The sequence below is a fragment of the Leptonychotes weddellii genome, chromosome 15 (genome assembly GCF_054177405.1).
Source record: "Leptonychotes weddellii isolate Sample4059 chromosome 15, ASM5417740v2, whole genome shotgun sequence".
In the NCBI taxonomy this organism is placed as follows: domain Eukaryota; kingdom Metazoa; phylum Chordata; class Mammalia; order Carnivora; family Phocidae; genus Leptonychotes; species Leptonychotes weddellii.
In genome coordinates, this window is record NC_138383.1 from 17,702,323 (window position 1) to 17,715,891 (window position 13,569).

A 13,569-nucleotide genomic window follows, 5' to 3' on the forward strand; every position below is an offset into this window, starting at 1 on the left:
TTCCTTCTTTTAATTTCCACTTGGGCCTGCCTCTCTAGGCCTAAGGTGGGGTCTGGATGAGATCTTAGCTTGGTCAAGTGGATCGTTGACCTTGCAGTTTCCTCATGAACTGCTGGCAGGCAGTCAGAAGGCTGGGCAGCTGCCAGCCATGATTCCCATTGTGAGGAGAGTCCCTTCTGAATTTTCCCCTCCCTTACCCCACAAGGCTTTACCCCCAGTTCTTAAGGCACAACAGATACAGTGTCACAGAATCCTAGTTTCCAGCATTTTTATTGACTGTTGCTAATTCTAGTGTGAGTACACCCCCTACACTTGCTCAGCTGGGAGTGTGCCCTCTAGAAGCATCAGGGCTTGAGTGGGATTGCTTAGTGGTTGACCCTTGGCTGGGGAGGTGGAGGCATGAGGATGGGAGGCTGCAGAACTGATACCCACACACAGGAAATAGTTCCCACATGTTTGGCTCTTCCCTATAATGGAGCAGCACTCTCCATGCCCCTTTGGCCTTCTACTCCCTCAGTACTGGGGTCTTCTTGCAGAGTTGTGTTGGTCAGCAGATTCTGAGAGCACAAGCTCCATGGTGGGCCCTGGTGTGGGGGAGACACATGGCTTCTGTTCTGAATTCACTGGAGGGAAAAGAAAAAGCACTGAAGAAACCTCCAGGATGGGAGGAGGGTGAAGCTACAGTCAGTTACCATTCCCTGGGCTTGCCCTCCCTTGGGCCCGCCCTCACCATCCTGCCAACATCCCCGGCGAATGTCACCCCCTTGCTTGCCCGCTGCTCCTGGGAGCCGGTGCTGCTGCCACTCAGGGAGTTCCTTCGCATGATGCCTGGGTGCAGGATGGGGAGGGAGAGCACTGAGTGAGGGAACGGGCCACGGCGGGGAGGGGGCTAGTCTCCCCAAACCAAGGGGCAGACCCCCAGGGCCTGTAAGAAAGCCAGATCAGTAGGGAAGGGGACCCGGGAAAGATGGGAGCTGGGCCACTGCAGTCTCACCAGGGCCCAGGGGCTCAGAGCGCTGCAGGCTGTTGCGGCGGGAGGTGGGGAAGCTGCCCTTGGAGAGGCGGCGCTGGCGGCTGGACAGCATAGCAGCCGGGGCCACGATACCCGCTGGGGGCTGCTTCCCAAGCCGGCTGTACAAGTCCTCGATTTCCTTTTTCTGTAGTGTCTGTAGTGCCTCCACCTCTGACAAGTGCCTGAGGATACACCGGGAGCATGAGCGCTAGCCACACACTTTGCTCTCCCGAGTCCACCTCTTGTCCTTCCTCCCCAGACTCACTTCTGCCGAAGACTCTGCAGCTGAGCCCAGAATTCCTCATCCTCCCCACTGCTCTCGGATTCCTCACTGCTCAGACACAGGCTGCTGTATGAGTAGTTCATCCACACTGGGCTGGGATGGCTCTGGGGTGGGGGGCTGCCCCCCACTCGGGGTTCCTGCCCATCGTCCCCTTCCTCCTCAACTCCAGCCCCTAGGCCTTCAGCTGCACGGTCGCTCTCAGCCAGAGCCTCCCTGGCCTCAGGCCCGCTTCCAGCACTATCCTCTGTGTCTGAGCTCTCCGAGGTCAGCTGAGGGGTTGGAGGCTTCAGGGAACTGGAGAGAGTTGGGAATGTTGGTTGCAGGGGAAGAGGCTCAGCTGGTTCCTTGGATGAAGTCACTTGGAAACGCCCCACAAGCTGCGGCTTCCCCTCTGTCGAGTGACAAGGAAGGAGTCACGGAAGGAGGGAGAGAAATCGGGCAGGATATGAAGTGAGAATAATGGGTCAGTGATCAGAGGCCTCACCTTCAGAGATGGGCTCTAGTCTGGCTTCCCCCAGGAGTGGCCGAGCAGGACTTGGCAGGGCCTACAAAGTATGGGTCCATGAGGAGGGAAATGATCCAGAATGGAGTGCCCCTAACCATCCCTCTTGGTTTCCTACTCACCTCACTCTCCATCTCAGCTGTTGAGGGTGAAGGCCTCTCCTGGCCACAAGGAGCAGGGGGAGGGGGCGGGGACAGGCTAGGTAGGGGACCGGGAGGGGCTGCAGGAGACTGGGACAGGAGCCCAGGTGAGGGGGACAGCAGGGACTGGGCCACAGTCATCACAGCCAGTGAGAAGGCACTAGCCAGAGAGAGGAGAGGGGCTGCTGTGGTGGAGGGGAGGGTAGAGGTGGAGGGGCAGGGGAGAAAGGAAGGAGGAGTAAGAGTCACCTGGGAGCAACTGGGAGAGAAGGCAGGCGGAGAAGGGAGGACTGAGCTCTGCAGAGAATGAGAGGCTGGGCCAGGGAACTGGGCAGCACTGGGGGAGAACGCAAGTGGAGAGCCGGGGGAGTGTGGCAAGATATTTGAAGACACTTGGGAGAATGGGGAGGGGCTGGAGTATGGGGGAGAAGTGATGGGGAAGATGGGACTTGGGGAAACAGGGGTTCCGGGGGAAAACAGGTTTCCAGGAGACAAGGGGGTTCGAGGAGAAGATGAGGAGGTGGAGAAGGCTGCCCAGCTCCTCTGCTCCGGGGAGGTGCTGCTCTGGAACTCTGCTGGCAAGGAAGGAGTGTTGAGTTCCCAGTCCCCCATTCTGTAGGCCCTGCCCAGGAGCAACCCCAAGGGTTGTGATGAGTAGGGACAGAACTCAGTACATACCACGGGATGGGTCTGGGAGGGGGCCCGAGAGGGCAGGCAATGGTGCTGGCTCCTCCTGAGGGAGAGAATGGGGCTCACGGTCACAGCGGGGAAGAGCTGAGTCTTAGAGGGGACATTCAGAGTGGGCTTCAGCTGGGACCCATGAACCTCTAGGAGTCCATAAAGGACTTTCAAGGCACTCAAAAGTGTATGTGCTAAAATATTTACAGGTAAAGGGGTATGATGTCTGCAATTTACTCTCAAGTGGTTCAGGAAAAAATAATATGTGCACATACATAGAGAGAGGGGAGGGAGGAAGACAGTGATAAAGTTAATGTGACCAAACACTGACAACTGGCAAATCTGGGCAAAGGGTATCTAGGAGTTCTTAGTACAATTCTTGCAACTTCTCTCTGTAAGTCTGAAATTCTATCAAAATAATGAGTTGAAAGTATGCATTGAACACATTTTTCTAGAACAAGTGCCCACAGCTTTCCTCAGATTCTCAAATGGGGTAAGAGCCATTGTTTTCGGGTCCCAGAGATGAAGGAGTTACAGCCAAGGGGACTGGTGAAGGCAGAGAGCAATGAAGTCTGGAGCAGAGAGGTGGAGGTGACCAGAGGGGTCTGACCTGGGGGCCCAATAGGTCCTCAGCAGCCTCCACAGGGCCAGTATCTCTCTTCAACAGGGTTTCCACTCGCTGGATAATCTCCCGAATACGACTCAGGAAGCCGGCTCGCTCCGAGGGCAGAATGAACTCGTTATACACCTGGCAAGGGGTCAGCAGGAAGGGGAAGGAGGGCTCAGTGATCCTACTCCTCCCTTCCCCGCTGCACTGATCTTTAGAAGCCAACCCTTCACCGCACTGCTCTGCCAACCACCAACTTAAACAGGTATTCAGTATCTACTGTATGCCAGGCACCGTGTGGTGTAAGGAGAACTACAGCTTGGAGGACAGTAGCTAACATTCCTAGGACGCATTATAGCCCAGATGCTTCGAGGGTCTTATCTCATTCAACACCAACAACGGCTCTCTGGGGTCTGTATTCATATCCCCATGCGCAAAAAGGTTAAGTTCAGTCTGCCTAAAATCACAGGATTTGCACCCAGATTTGTCTTAAAGCCAGAGCCTGAGTTCTTTCCACTGTTGCTTCCTATGCTTTTGGACACAACTCCTGCTCTTGCAGGACTTATGAAGTGTACTATCCAGGCTCACGTACACACACACCCACAAAGTTAAGTAAAAATAAGGCAATCGATGGTAAATGTAAATTCAATTTCACAAACACTGGAGCACATACTATATGCCAGGCACTGTTCTAGGTGAGGAATACAGAGAAGAATAGAACAAAGTCCTGGTCCCAAAGAAGCCCAAAATCTAGTGGAAGAGACACATATATAGATAATATACTGCAAGTCAGCCCATGGTAGGAAAGGCATTATGATCAAGGTATAGAGAAAATACTAAACCAGCAAGAAGAAAGGGAGAGTTGTTTAATGGTACAGAGTTGCAGATTTGCAAATGAAGAGGTTCTGGAGATCTGTTTCACAACATGAATATACTTAACCCTACTGAACTATACATTCAAAAATGGTTAAGATGGTAAATTTTATGTTATGTGTTTTTTTGCCGCAATTTTTTAAAATGCCATTTCAAAGAGAGAGCAGGTCATGCCACCCAGGAGGATAAGGGAAGCTGGGATGGCTTCACAGAGCTGAGCCTTAAAGAATGAGTAAGAAAGCAACCCTTCCGGGCGCCTGGGTGGCTCAGTTGGTTAAGCGACTGCCTTTGGCTCAGGTCATGATCCTGGAGTCCCTGGATCGAGTCCCGCATCGGGCTCCTTGCTCAGCGAGGAGTCTGCTTCTCCCTCTGACCCTCCTCCCTCTCATGCTCTCTCTCTCAAATAAATAAATAAAATCTTTAAAAAGAAAGCAACCCTTCCTTGAGGACTTATCATGTGTGGATACTTCTCATATAATTTCATTTCTCATACATCTATTACTTCTTATAAATTATATACTATATCAGAACATCTTGGCAAAATGAGTATTATAATCTACATTTTACTGATGAGCAACTGAGGTTCAGAGAGGTTAAAAAAAACTTGCTCCAATTCACCAAATTAGTGAATAACAGAGATGAAATTTGAACTCAGGTCTTTTTTGGGGGGGTGGGTGGGAAACAAAGCAAAGTTTATTGAGTGATACTAAGTTTATTGAGCCATAGTACAAAGCTCCCGAAGAGGGAAGGGACTGGAAAGGGTTGCCCTTGAACTCAGGTCTTATGTGAAAGCCCACCCTTTCCGCTGTTCCATGCTGTTTTGGGAAGAGAAGAGCAGGGAGAACAGCATGAGTAACAGCTCTAAGGCATGAAAGCACACAGCACATTCACAAAGCAGTGAAGACCACAGCAGAGCTGGGAGTACTGTGAATTTCAAAGGCCATGCTCCAGAACTGGGACCTTACTCTAACCACAGGTGGCTACCCATTAATGGTGTAGGGGCAAAAAGCAAGAGCAAATCCAAGTCTCAGGAGAATTCTGCTGCAGAGGTGTGGAGGGTAGAATGGTAGGGAGAGAAAAGAGGGCATTGGACCCTGTGGTCCATTGGGGGGGAGGTCACTTTGGCTGTGTGGAATCTCAGTGGGCTTAGAAGCCTAGTAAAGCCTTTCAAGGCAAGAGACCCCTGAGCAGATGGAGACAGAAGTGGAAAGGCATCCAGCCTCTTCAGAGGACCACTCAGAAACCAGTGTGGCTAGAGGAAAGATGATAAGCCTGTGTGCCAAGTGATATTTTGTCTTTGTCCTGGATACAAGATGAGTGACATGATGGAGGAGAAGCTTTAAAGAGAGTTCCTGAAGCCTGATTCTTCTCTCATTCCCCTCCCTCCTTCACCACTGGCACTCACTTCCCCTACTCCACTGAAACTGGTCTCCCACAAAGACCTTCTCCTGACAAAAGCCAGTGTGGTCTTGCCTCAGGCTTCACCCTGTATCACCTCTTTGAAACTCTCTGTTCACTCAGTTTTCCTTAACATCTTCTGGGGCTCCTCCAGCCTCTCAGGCTCCACCTCTGTGTCCTTTGGTGACCTATTCCACCCCACCCCAGAAAAGAGGGTATCCGCTGAGACCCACTCTCAGACCCTCTCTGCATCTGGCTTTGCAAGCTCATCTCCCTTCACTCTCCCTTCTGTGCTGACAACTCCTAGATCCACCTATGGATCCTAGATCCAGCCCCTGCCTGACCATATCCTGCTCCTAGAGAGGATCTTGCCTGCCCCTCTGTCATTCAAGCTCATCATCACCCCTAAGAAAACCTGCTTTCATTTTCCAACTTCCTCTCTCCTTTAATGGCCTGCTCCCACTAGCTTTTCCACACTACAAGTCACCTGTGATATCCCCTCTCCCTAACTCCCTATCATTTCAACTCATCCAGTGTTTACTGAGCATCTACTACATGCACCATATTACATCAATAAATGCCTGGATTACGGAGTAACTTATTTTTCTGAAACAAGCCTCAGATTCACCCCTTTTCTTCCTCCCTTTCCCCATAATCCATTTTCTCCTTGGACCACTTGTAGTTTCTTGTATTTTTCTGCCAACTGGATTCCCTACCCCCAACCCTCTCCCACGTCCCATGGCAGAATGGTCTTCTTAAAACCTATTCTCACCATGTTACACTCTAACTCTTAAGACTGTCTGTAATCTGTGCCTACTCTACATGCCCAACCTTGCTCCCACAATTCTCCTTAGTTCTAGTGACATGAAGCCCCCCGCAAGCCCCACATTCCAAGTCACTCCCTACTTCCATGCCTTTGCTTATGCTGTACTTCCTCTAGACCCGCCCCTTCCGGTCTTCACTGCTGTTCTGTCAAGACCTGGAATAAGTTCTGCCTCTTCCCCCTGCTGCCCCAGGCCACCCTTTACTCACAGACACAGGATCACATGTGTAGCATGTACTTGACCACAGCACTTGTGTATACCCTATGTCATCAGATTGCTCCAGCCGAGGATCCAAAGCTCACTGAATAAATAAAAATCTCCCCCATACAAGGGCAGAGATGTCTTCAGTGTCACTGTGCTTTAAAAACCCTTGCTGTTCAAAATTAAAAAAAAATAAAAAATAAAATAAAAACCCTTGCTGTTGGGTGGGAAGAAGGGGGAGTTCAGCACCAGGGGACATCAGACGGGAGATTCCTGTCCTAGCCCCAAAGACTCTGTCCTCATCTCTCTCCCCCTCACCATGGCGGCTGCGATCTCTTCCGGGCTGTCCCCATCCAGATCAAATCGGAAGGTCACCATCTTGCTATTGTGAGTCTGTAGCTGGCACTCAACCACTCTGTCATTCTGGTCTGAGACCTTCAGATTCAAAGTCAGCAGAGGGGAGGATGTCAGGCCCTCTGTCCTCATCACATGTCCCCACCCCACTCCAATCAAGTGGCAGTGGCCACATTGGAATTGGAGAGAAGCAGACTCTGTCCCCAAACTCTGGTGTTAGAAACGAGACTGGCTGCCTCTAGGGTACCAGTCACATACTGCTCTCCCCTTTTTTTTGGCTGACCTCCCTTCCCCCCTGGCAGTTTCCCTCCTGGTCCTGTAGGTTATTCCCCATCCCCTGTGCCCCTTTCTTACACTAGTGACCCGCAGCCGGGATCGTGGTCTGCGTCGGAGATTTCTCCCTGGGGGTCTCCTCATGCGTCCCATCCCTTCTCCCACATCACTAAGGCCTGACGCTGCATCTGAGGCATAGCTGGAAAAGGAAAGGAGATAGGAGTGTCAGAGTGGACACTGGGACCCCAGAGCGCCATATGTCTCACTTCAGCACCCCAACTCCTACCAGAACCTACCTGTCTCCCGGGGAAAAGTCACTGCCAGGGCCAGAACGTGGAATGGATAGGGCAAAAGCCTGAAATAGGAAATGGGTTCATGAGGTCAGAGGACGATAATCATTGGGATCCAGGGCAATGGGGTCAAGGGTCCTGGGGTACTAGGCAGAGGGAATTAAGGAAGATGAGGACAGAGTGATGGATTTCCAGGGACATGGGGCGAGGTCATGGGGTTGGGTTTCACAAGGAGAAAGATAGGTCATAGGCTTGGACTGGCTGGGAGCCCCCCCCACGTGACCCCCTCTCACCGAGGGCAGGCAGAGATGGGACTCAGCGGGGCTGGATGGCACCCCCCCAGGGGGCTGAAAGGCAGGGTCTGAGGCATCCAGGAAGCCGGAGGAGCTGAGGTAGCCATCAGTCTCGCAATCCGCTGGTGGGGGAGGGAGGGGATCAAAAAAGGGGAAGTAAAGGGGACTGGTGGCTAAGCAGGGGGGCTGCTTGAGCAAGGAGGGGCCTGGAGCTGTGGGAGTTCTTTCCCAGAAGGAGCTTCATGGCTAGATGTGGAAGGCCGGGTAAGTGACGGTGCTGCTGGATTGAACTTCTGGGCAGGTGGGGGGCAGAGGCCAAGGGTTCTGGGACCTAGGTCACATCCCAAATCCCACAGTCAGGGGTGACTTACAGGTGGTAGATGAGTAGGAGGCATGGCGGAAGAGGAAAGGCTGGTGCTGGTCTGCCTCTGGCTCCTCAGGCTCAGGGGGGAAGCCGCTGGGGCGACCAGGAGTCATGGGGACAGTTGCTGGTGGGGGTCCTGGTGCAGGGGGGAGGGCCTCCAACTCCCTAGCTTTGCGCAGCTTCTCACGCTTTCGCTGGATGGCAGCAACTCGTTCACGTACTGCACGGGCCACTGGCTGGTAATCAGCCTCGCAGACTAAACCCAGGGCCACCTGGAGTGAAGAGGGTGAGGAACACAGTTTGAGGTGAGGACTCTGCTCAAAGACACGTCAGGACACCTTCTTGGGGCCTCCAGAGTATTTCTCCAGGAGAAAGGGCACTAACATTCATTGATTAGGCACTGTGCCCATTAACTGGCAACTCTTTACATCACCATCATTAAATCCTCCCAACAACTTTCTGAGGTAGGTCTTAGCTCCATTTTAGACATACGTAAAGCTGTGACTAGTCCATGGTTATCTAGTAGGTCCATTGCTCTGAGGGGGCAAGGGGGAACGTGTGGCAATATCTGGGGACATTTGTAGTTGTCACAACACAGTACTACTGGCATCTAGTGAGTAGAAGCCAGGGATTCTTCTCAGCGTCCTTTAATGCACAGGACAGTCCCCCAAATAAAGATGGCAATAGTGTCATCATCAAGAATCCCTGTAAGTAATGGATCAAGATCTGATCCCAGGTCAGGTGTGAGCTGTGCTAAGGAGACCTGCTCTCTTGCCACATTTCAAACACATTCTCAGGTTCCTGACCCAGACCTACCATAGATGATCCCCACCCTCTCAACTGCCATTTTTCTTTCTTTCCTTTTTTTTTTTTTTTTTAAGATTTTATTTATTTATTTGAAAGAGAGCGCACAGGCAGGGGGAGCAGGGGAGGGAGAAGTAGGCTCCCTGCTGATGAGGGGCTTGATCCCAGGGCCCAATGCCCCTCAACTGCCATTTTTCTATCAGGAATCTCATACTAGGGCACCTGGATGGCTCAGTGGGTTAAGTGTCTGCCTCAGTGGGTTAAGTGTCTGCCTTCGGCTCAGGGCATGATCCCAGAGTCCCAGGGTCTAGTCCTGCATCAGGCTCCCTGCTCGGCGGGGAGTCTGCTTCTTCCCTCTGACCCTTCCCCCTCTCATGCTTTTTCTCTGTCACTCTCTTTCTCAAATAAATAAATAAAATCTTAAAAAAAAAAGAGGGGGGAATGTCATACTCTCTTCCTCCCCGCACCCACTTCCGGCCTTCCTAAACCAGCTCTGCATCTTCTACTTCCCAGGTATGCCTCTCATGTCTGGAAGCTTCTGTTCATCATCTCCTTATTCATCTCAAGGACAAGCTTCACTATGCATGTAAGGAAGGTGGGGTGGGGTGATCTGACTTAAAATCTGAACGGCCTGAGTTTAAATCTAGCTCTGCCACTTACTCGCTGAGGACCTTGGACAAGATATTCAACCTCTTTGAGCCCTCCATCTCCTCATCAGTACATCAGGATAAAATCACTCCATGCAGGGTTGGTAACAACAGTCGAATGCAGGTGAAAGTGCTCTAAACCATGTACAAATGGGGGATTATTAAAGAGCTCCAACCATGTGCCAAGCACTGTCAGAGATAGAAAAATCAACAGAACACAGTCTCTGCCCTCAAGGAATTTTATAGTCTAGTAGAGGAGAGAGACAGGAATGTCTCCTGGTATAAAACAAGACCGACGGTGGTGGGTCCTGTAATGGAGAACCTGTTGAAGTGGAAAGAAGCATTTAATTTTGACTCTAGAGGGAACAGGTTTCCTGAAATTCATGGTTCTGAGCATGGAGGAAGATGGGGAGGGGGGGACGACAAGGTGGGGGAAGGATAAAAAAGAGAAAAATAATTAGATAAATTGGAGAAAAGAGCATTCCAGGAAAATTGGATCAGCAGGAAGTAGAGCAAGGGAGGCTGGAGGACCCCAGGCTTGATCTGGAAAAGGAAATCTTCAGCGAGTCTGCACACTGGGTGTGTGTGTGGGTGTGTTAAGGCGGGAGGGGCAAGGGGGTACTTACAAGACAACCTGAGAGGGCTGAGCTGGGTGCCTCTGCCACCGCCCCGCCCCACCCGGCCCCTCCAGTCGACGCCCACAGGCTCCGCCGCCCCCCCCTCCCCAAGCCCAGCCGCAGGGCAGTCTGTCCTCTGCTCACCATCTCCTGCGCCACCTCCTCTGCCGCGTCCCGGCCCAGCTGGAACAGGAACTCTATGGCCTGGTTGTCCCGTGGGCGCCCCCCGCGCCGCGCGTCCTCCATGCGCAGCCAGAGCTTGAGGCCGGGCTTCTCCCCGTCGTCCTCCTCCGCCAGCTCCACGTGCACGCCGCGCTCCTCGCGGAAGAAGGCGTGAGCCAGGAGGTCCTGGATGGTGAACCTGAGGGCGGTGCGGGTGAGCCGAGCCTTGCCGCAGCCCGTCCGCCACCCCCAATCTCCCCCAACACACACCCTGCCCCCTCCACCCCACCTCTCGTTCTTATCCGTGCGGATGCAGCCTTCAATGATCTCCTTCACCTCGGGCATCTTCACCTTGTAGAAGCTGTTCGGCTTTGTGCCCTGGAGGAAAGGGGTTGCATGAGGCCTCGCGCCCCAGCTCTCTGCTTGCCCCCCATCCCGCCCGAGGCAACAGGGCGTGCAATCCTAAAAGCACCGCGACAGCTACTAGACGGTTTGATTTCAAATCTCCGTCCCCCCACGTATCGACAGTATGACCTTGAACAAGTCTCCCTGTGTGCCAGTTTTCCCATTTGTAAAGCACAGGGCAGAGAAGAGGCCCTCCCTGCTCACCCTGCGGGTGGAAGATCAGATGTGAAATCGTTTGTAAACTCTAGGGAGCGCTACACACGTTATTATTCTAAACAGCTAGTACTGGGGCGGGGGGCGGGGGGGGGGCGTGTGTGCATCCAATACCCTTCAGTGTTTACCAGAGCATCTTCGTGTCTAGCCTGTTTACTTTAAGGGAAACGGCATTGACCGCGGGCTGGTTGGGGCAGGAAAATGGGAGGTGACCTGCAATTCTCTGTCCTCCCCACCCCCTCTCACCGAAGTGACCTTGCGGTAGATTTGGGCGGCATTCTGGCACTCGGAGTAAGGGTACTCTGAGGTGGCCATCTCCAGCATGCACATGCCAAACGCGTACACGTCCACGGCCTCGTCGTACTTTTCCTCGTACATCTCAGGGGCCATGAACTCCGGGGTCCCTGTAGGATCCACAGCAGGCATCAGGCTACAGAGCCTTCCTCTGGCTTCGTCCCTCCTCTTGGGCGTACCAACAGCTAGCCAGGGGGTGCGGGGAGGGGGCAACCTGGAGAGTTCTGAAGTGATAGTGACGGACACTTCCCCACTGTGTGTGTGTTGGGGGTGGGTGGAAAGGATGCTATAGGTCTCCCCATGTTCCCCATGCTCTTCTAACTCCGTGCAACTCAAAGGGCCCTGCTGGGAAGAGAGGGCCCCCAGGCTCTCTTCTGACGCGGATCGGGGGGAGGGGGGGGATAGCAAGGATCCTGGAGGGACTAACCGATCACGCTCTTGGCAAAGGAGGCGCGCTTGAGCGTGGCCAGGCCCAGGTCGCCGATCTTGACCGAACCTGAAGGGCCCGTGATAAAGACGTTGTCGCACTTGAGATCCCGGTGCAGAATGGGGGGTACCCGGGAGTGTAGGAAATGAAGCCCCCGAAGGATCTGGCGGCTCCAGCGCTGAAGGACTCGCGGCTTCATCTCGCGGAACCGCCTCAGGTATCTGCGGGAAAGGCACGTAGCCAGGGTCGTGGCGGGGACACGGAGGCGGGGGAGGGGACCCCCGCTGGGAAGTTCCCCTGGTCCCACTGGCACCACCGCCTACACATCTTCTGCCAGCATTATTCTAGCTCAGGTCCTCGCCGCGCTCCAGAGAGAAACTGAGTCCGGGGTGTGGGAGCTAGCCGTGAGAGTACAAAACGGGTCCGGCGGTAAACTTACAGATAGGGCTGCGCCAAAGGGGCTGGGGAGTGCGGGAAGGGATGACTAACCGCCCTGGGCGTGGGGGAGGGCTTCAGAGAGGAAATAACTTTTATGTTGCGTCCTGAAGAATGAGTAGGGGTTCAAGGGTGAAAAGGGAAGGGATGGAGACTTTCCAGGCAGAGGGGACACTGTGCTGAAAGGCATGGAGACAGCGACAGGGCAGGGTGGGAGGAGGTGCTGGGAATTCGGTTCCTGTGGAATCTAGGTTCAAGATGAGGCTAAGTCCTAAGGACTCTGTGAGTAGGTCAGAGAGTGTGGGCTTTAACCTGAGGGTGGTGGGAAGCCTTGAAGGGGTTTTAAGGAATGGAGAGATTCCCCAGACTGCAGGAAGATAGGATAGATTGGAAAGGTGAGGGCAGAGTTGGGGAAGGCCCGAGAGGGCACTGCTGCAGGGCTCCAGACCAGTGAGGTGGCAGTGGATGGAACTGGGAAGGCAGAGTGGGGAATTATAAGGAGGCCTTGGAGACATACTGATGGGGGAAGGCGGATGCACAGAATGGAGATAAAGATGGCATCTGGGGAGATCGGGTTTTGGCTGGCGTGCTGGGTGGACACTGCCATTCAGTAAGGCAGGGATGCAGTAGGGACGGGTGAGAGGTAGCAAGCCTGGTTTTGGACCTAAATATAGAGTTTGAGGAGCGTGGGAGAGGTTCCAGAAGCAGTGGGGACCTCCCACCACCAGCTCTCCCACCAACCAACACTACCACCAGGCACAGAGCTCACGTCTTCAGGGTGCCGGAGGTCATGAGTTCGGTGACCAGCACGATGCAAACCTGGCCCCTCAGCACTGACTTCCACGAGTCATAGAAGCGGACAATGTTGGGGTGCTGCAGCCCCTTGAGCATCTCCACTTCCTCAGAGAATCGCTGCCGCTCGGCTCGAGACAGTTTCCTAGTCTGTGGGGTAGGGGACGGGGGTCAAGTTCACGACAGGCTCAGGACTCCCACGGAGAGGAGGAAGGGGCACATGGGGAGGGGCTGGGGGAGAGGTGAGGGTTAGAGCCCAAGGAGGAGGCTAGGTCATCACTTGCCCAATGGGCTGTATACCTCGAATTCTCGATCCGCCCCCTCAGGCTGCTATAAGGACACACCCATCCCGGGCCTGGGGCCACCCCTGGACCCTCCGCTGGACACAAGGGCCTTTATGCAGCCCGGTCCAGGAGCCCTGAGCTCAATAGCGCCTTTGTGGCCTCCCGGGCCAGCCGTGGGGTGGGAGGGGACGCCCCAGGGCTGGCAGTGGGCAGGCAGCAGGCGGGCAGCAGGCTGACAGCGGGCAGAGAACTGGGGCCTTCAAGGGGGTTGGCCCCAGAAACCGGGAACTGCTAGATCCAGACTGGAGGCAGGAGGGCTGCAGAGGGAGTTACAGAGAAAGATCCAGGACCAGGCACCAGGAGACCGCCCCCTGCCCCATGGCTGTCCCGCCCCCTT

General features: G+C 53.9%; 1 protein-coding gene across 5 annotated transcripts in view; it reads right to left on the minus strand.

The window, feature by feature from the left end:
• Window positions 1-251: 251 nt before the first annotated feature.
• WNK4 (WNK lysine deficient protein kinase 4) overlaps window positions 252-13,569 on the minus strand; it is a 15,002-nt gene continuing 1,684 nt past the window's right edge. The window contains exons 2-19 of one of the 5 annotated variants that reach the window (XM_081804936.1): window positions 12,866-13,038; window positions 11,662-11,882; window positions 11,187-11,344; window positions 10,612-10,700; window positions 10,305-10,521; window positions 8,100-8,364; window positions 7,729-7,850; window positions 7,442-7,500; window positions 7,227-7,344; window positions 6,837-6,953; window positions 3,226-3,363; window positions 2,616-2,670; window positions 1,920-2,512; window positions 1,780-1,840; window positions 1,278-1,686; window positions 995-1,194; window positions 773-828; window positions 252-623 (exon numbers count right to left, since the gene is read on the minus strand). In XM_081804936.1, coding sequence (XP_081661062.1) covers window positions 621-623; window positions 773-828; window positions 995-1,194; window positions 1,278-1,686; window positions 1,780-1,840; window positions 1,920-2,512; window positions 2,616-2,670; window positions 3,226-3,363; window positions 6,837-6,953; window positions 7,227-7,344; window positions 7,442-7,500; window positions 7,729-7,850; window positions 8,100-8,364; window positions 10,305-10,521; window positions 10,612-10,700; window positions 11,187-11,344; window positions 11,662-11,882; window positions 12,866-13,038 — 3,054 coding nt within the window. In that variant the 3' untranslated portion in view covers window positions 252-620. Of the gene's footprint in view, window positions 624-730; window positions 829-994; window positions 1,195-1,277; window positions 1,687-1,779; window positions 1,841-1,919; window positions 2,513-2,615; window positions 2,671-3,225; window positions 3,364-6,836; window positions 6,954-7,226; window positions 7,345-7,441; window positions 7,501-7,728; window positions 7,851-8,099; window positions 8,365-10,304; window positions 10,522-10,611; window positions 10,701-11,186; window positions 11,345-11,661; window positions 11,883-12,865; window positions 13,039-13,569 lie in introns of all 5 variants that reach the window. The other 4 variants (XM_081804935.1, XM_081804934.1, XM_081804933.1 and 1 more) reach the window with 4 other exon arrangements.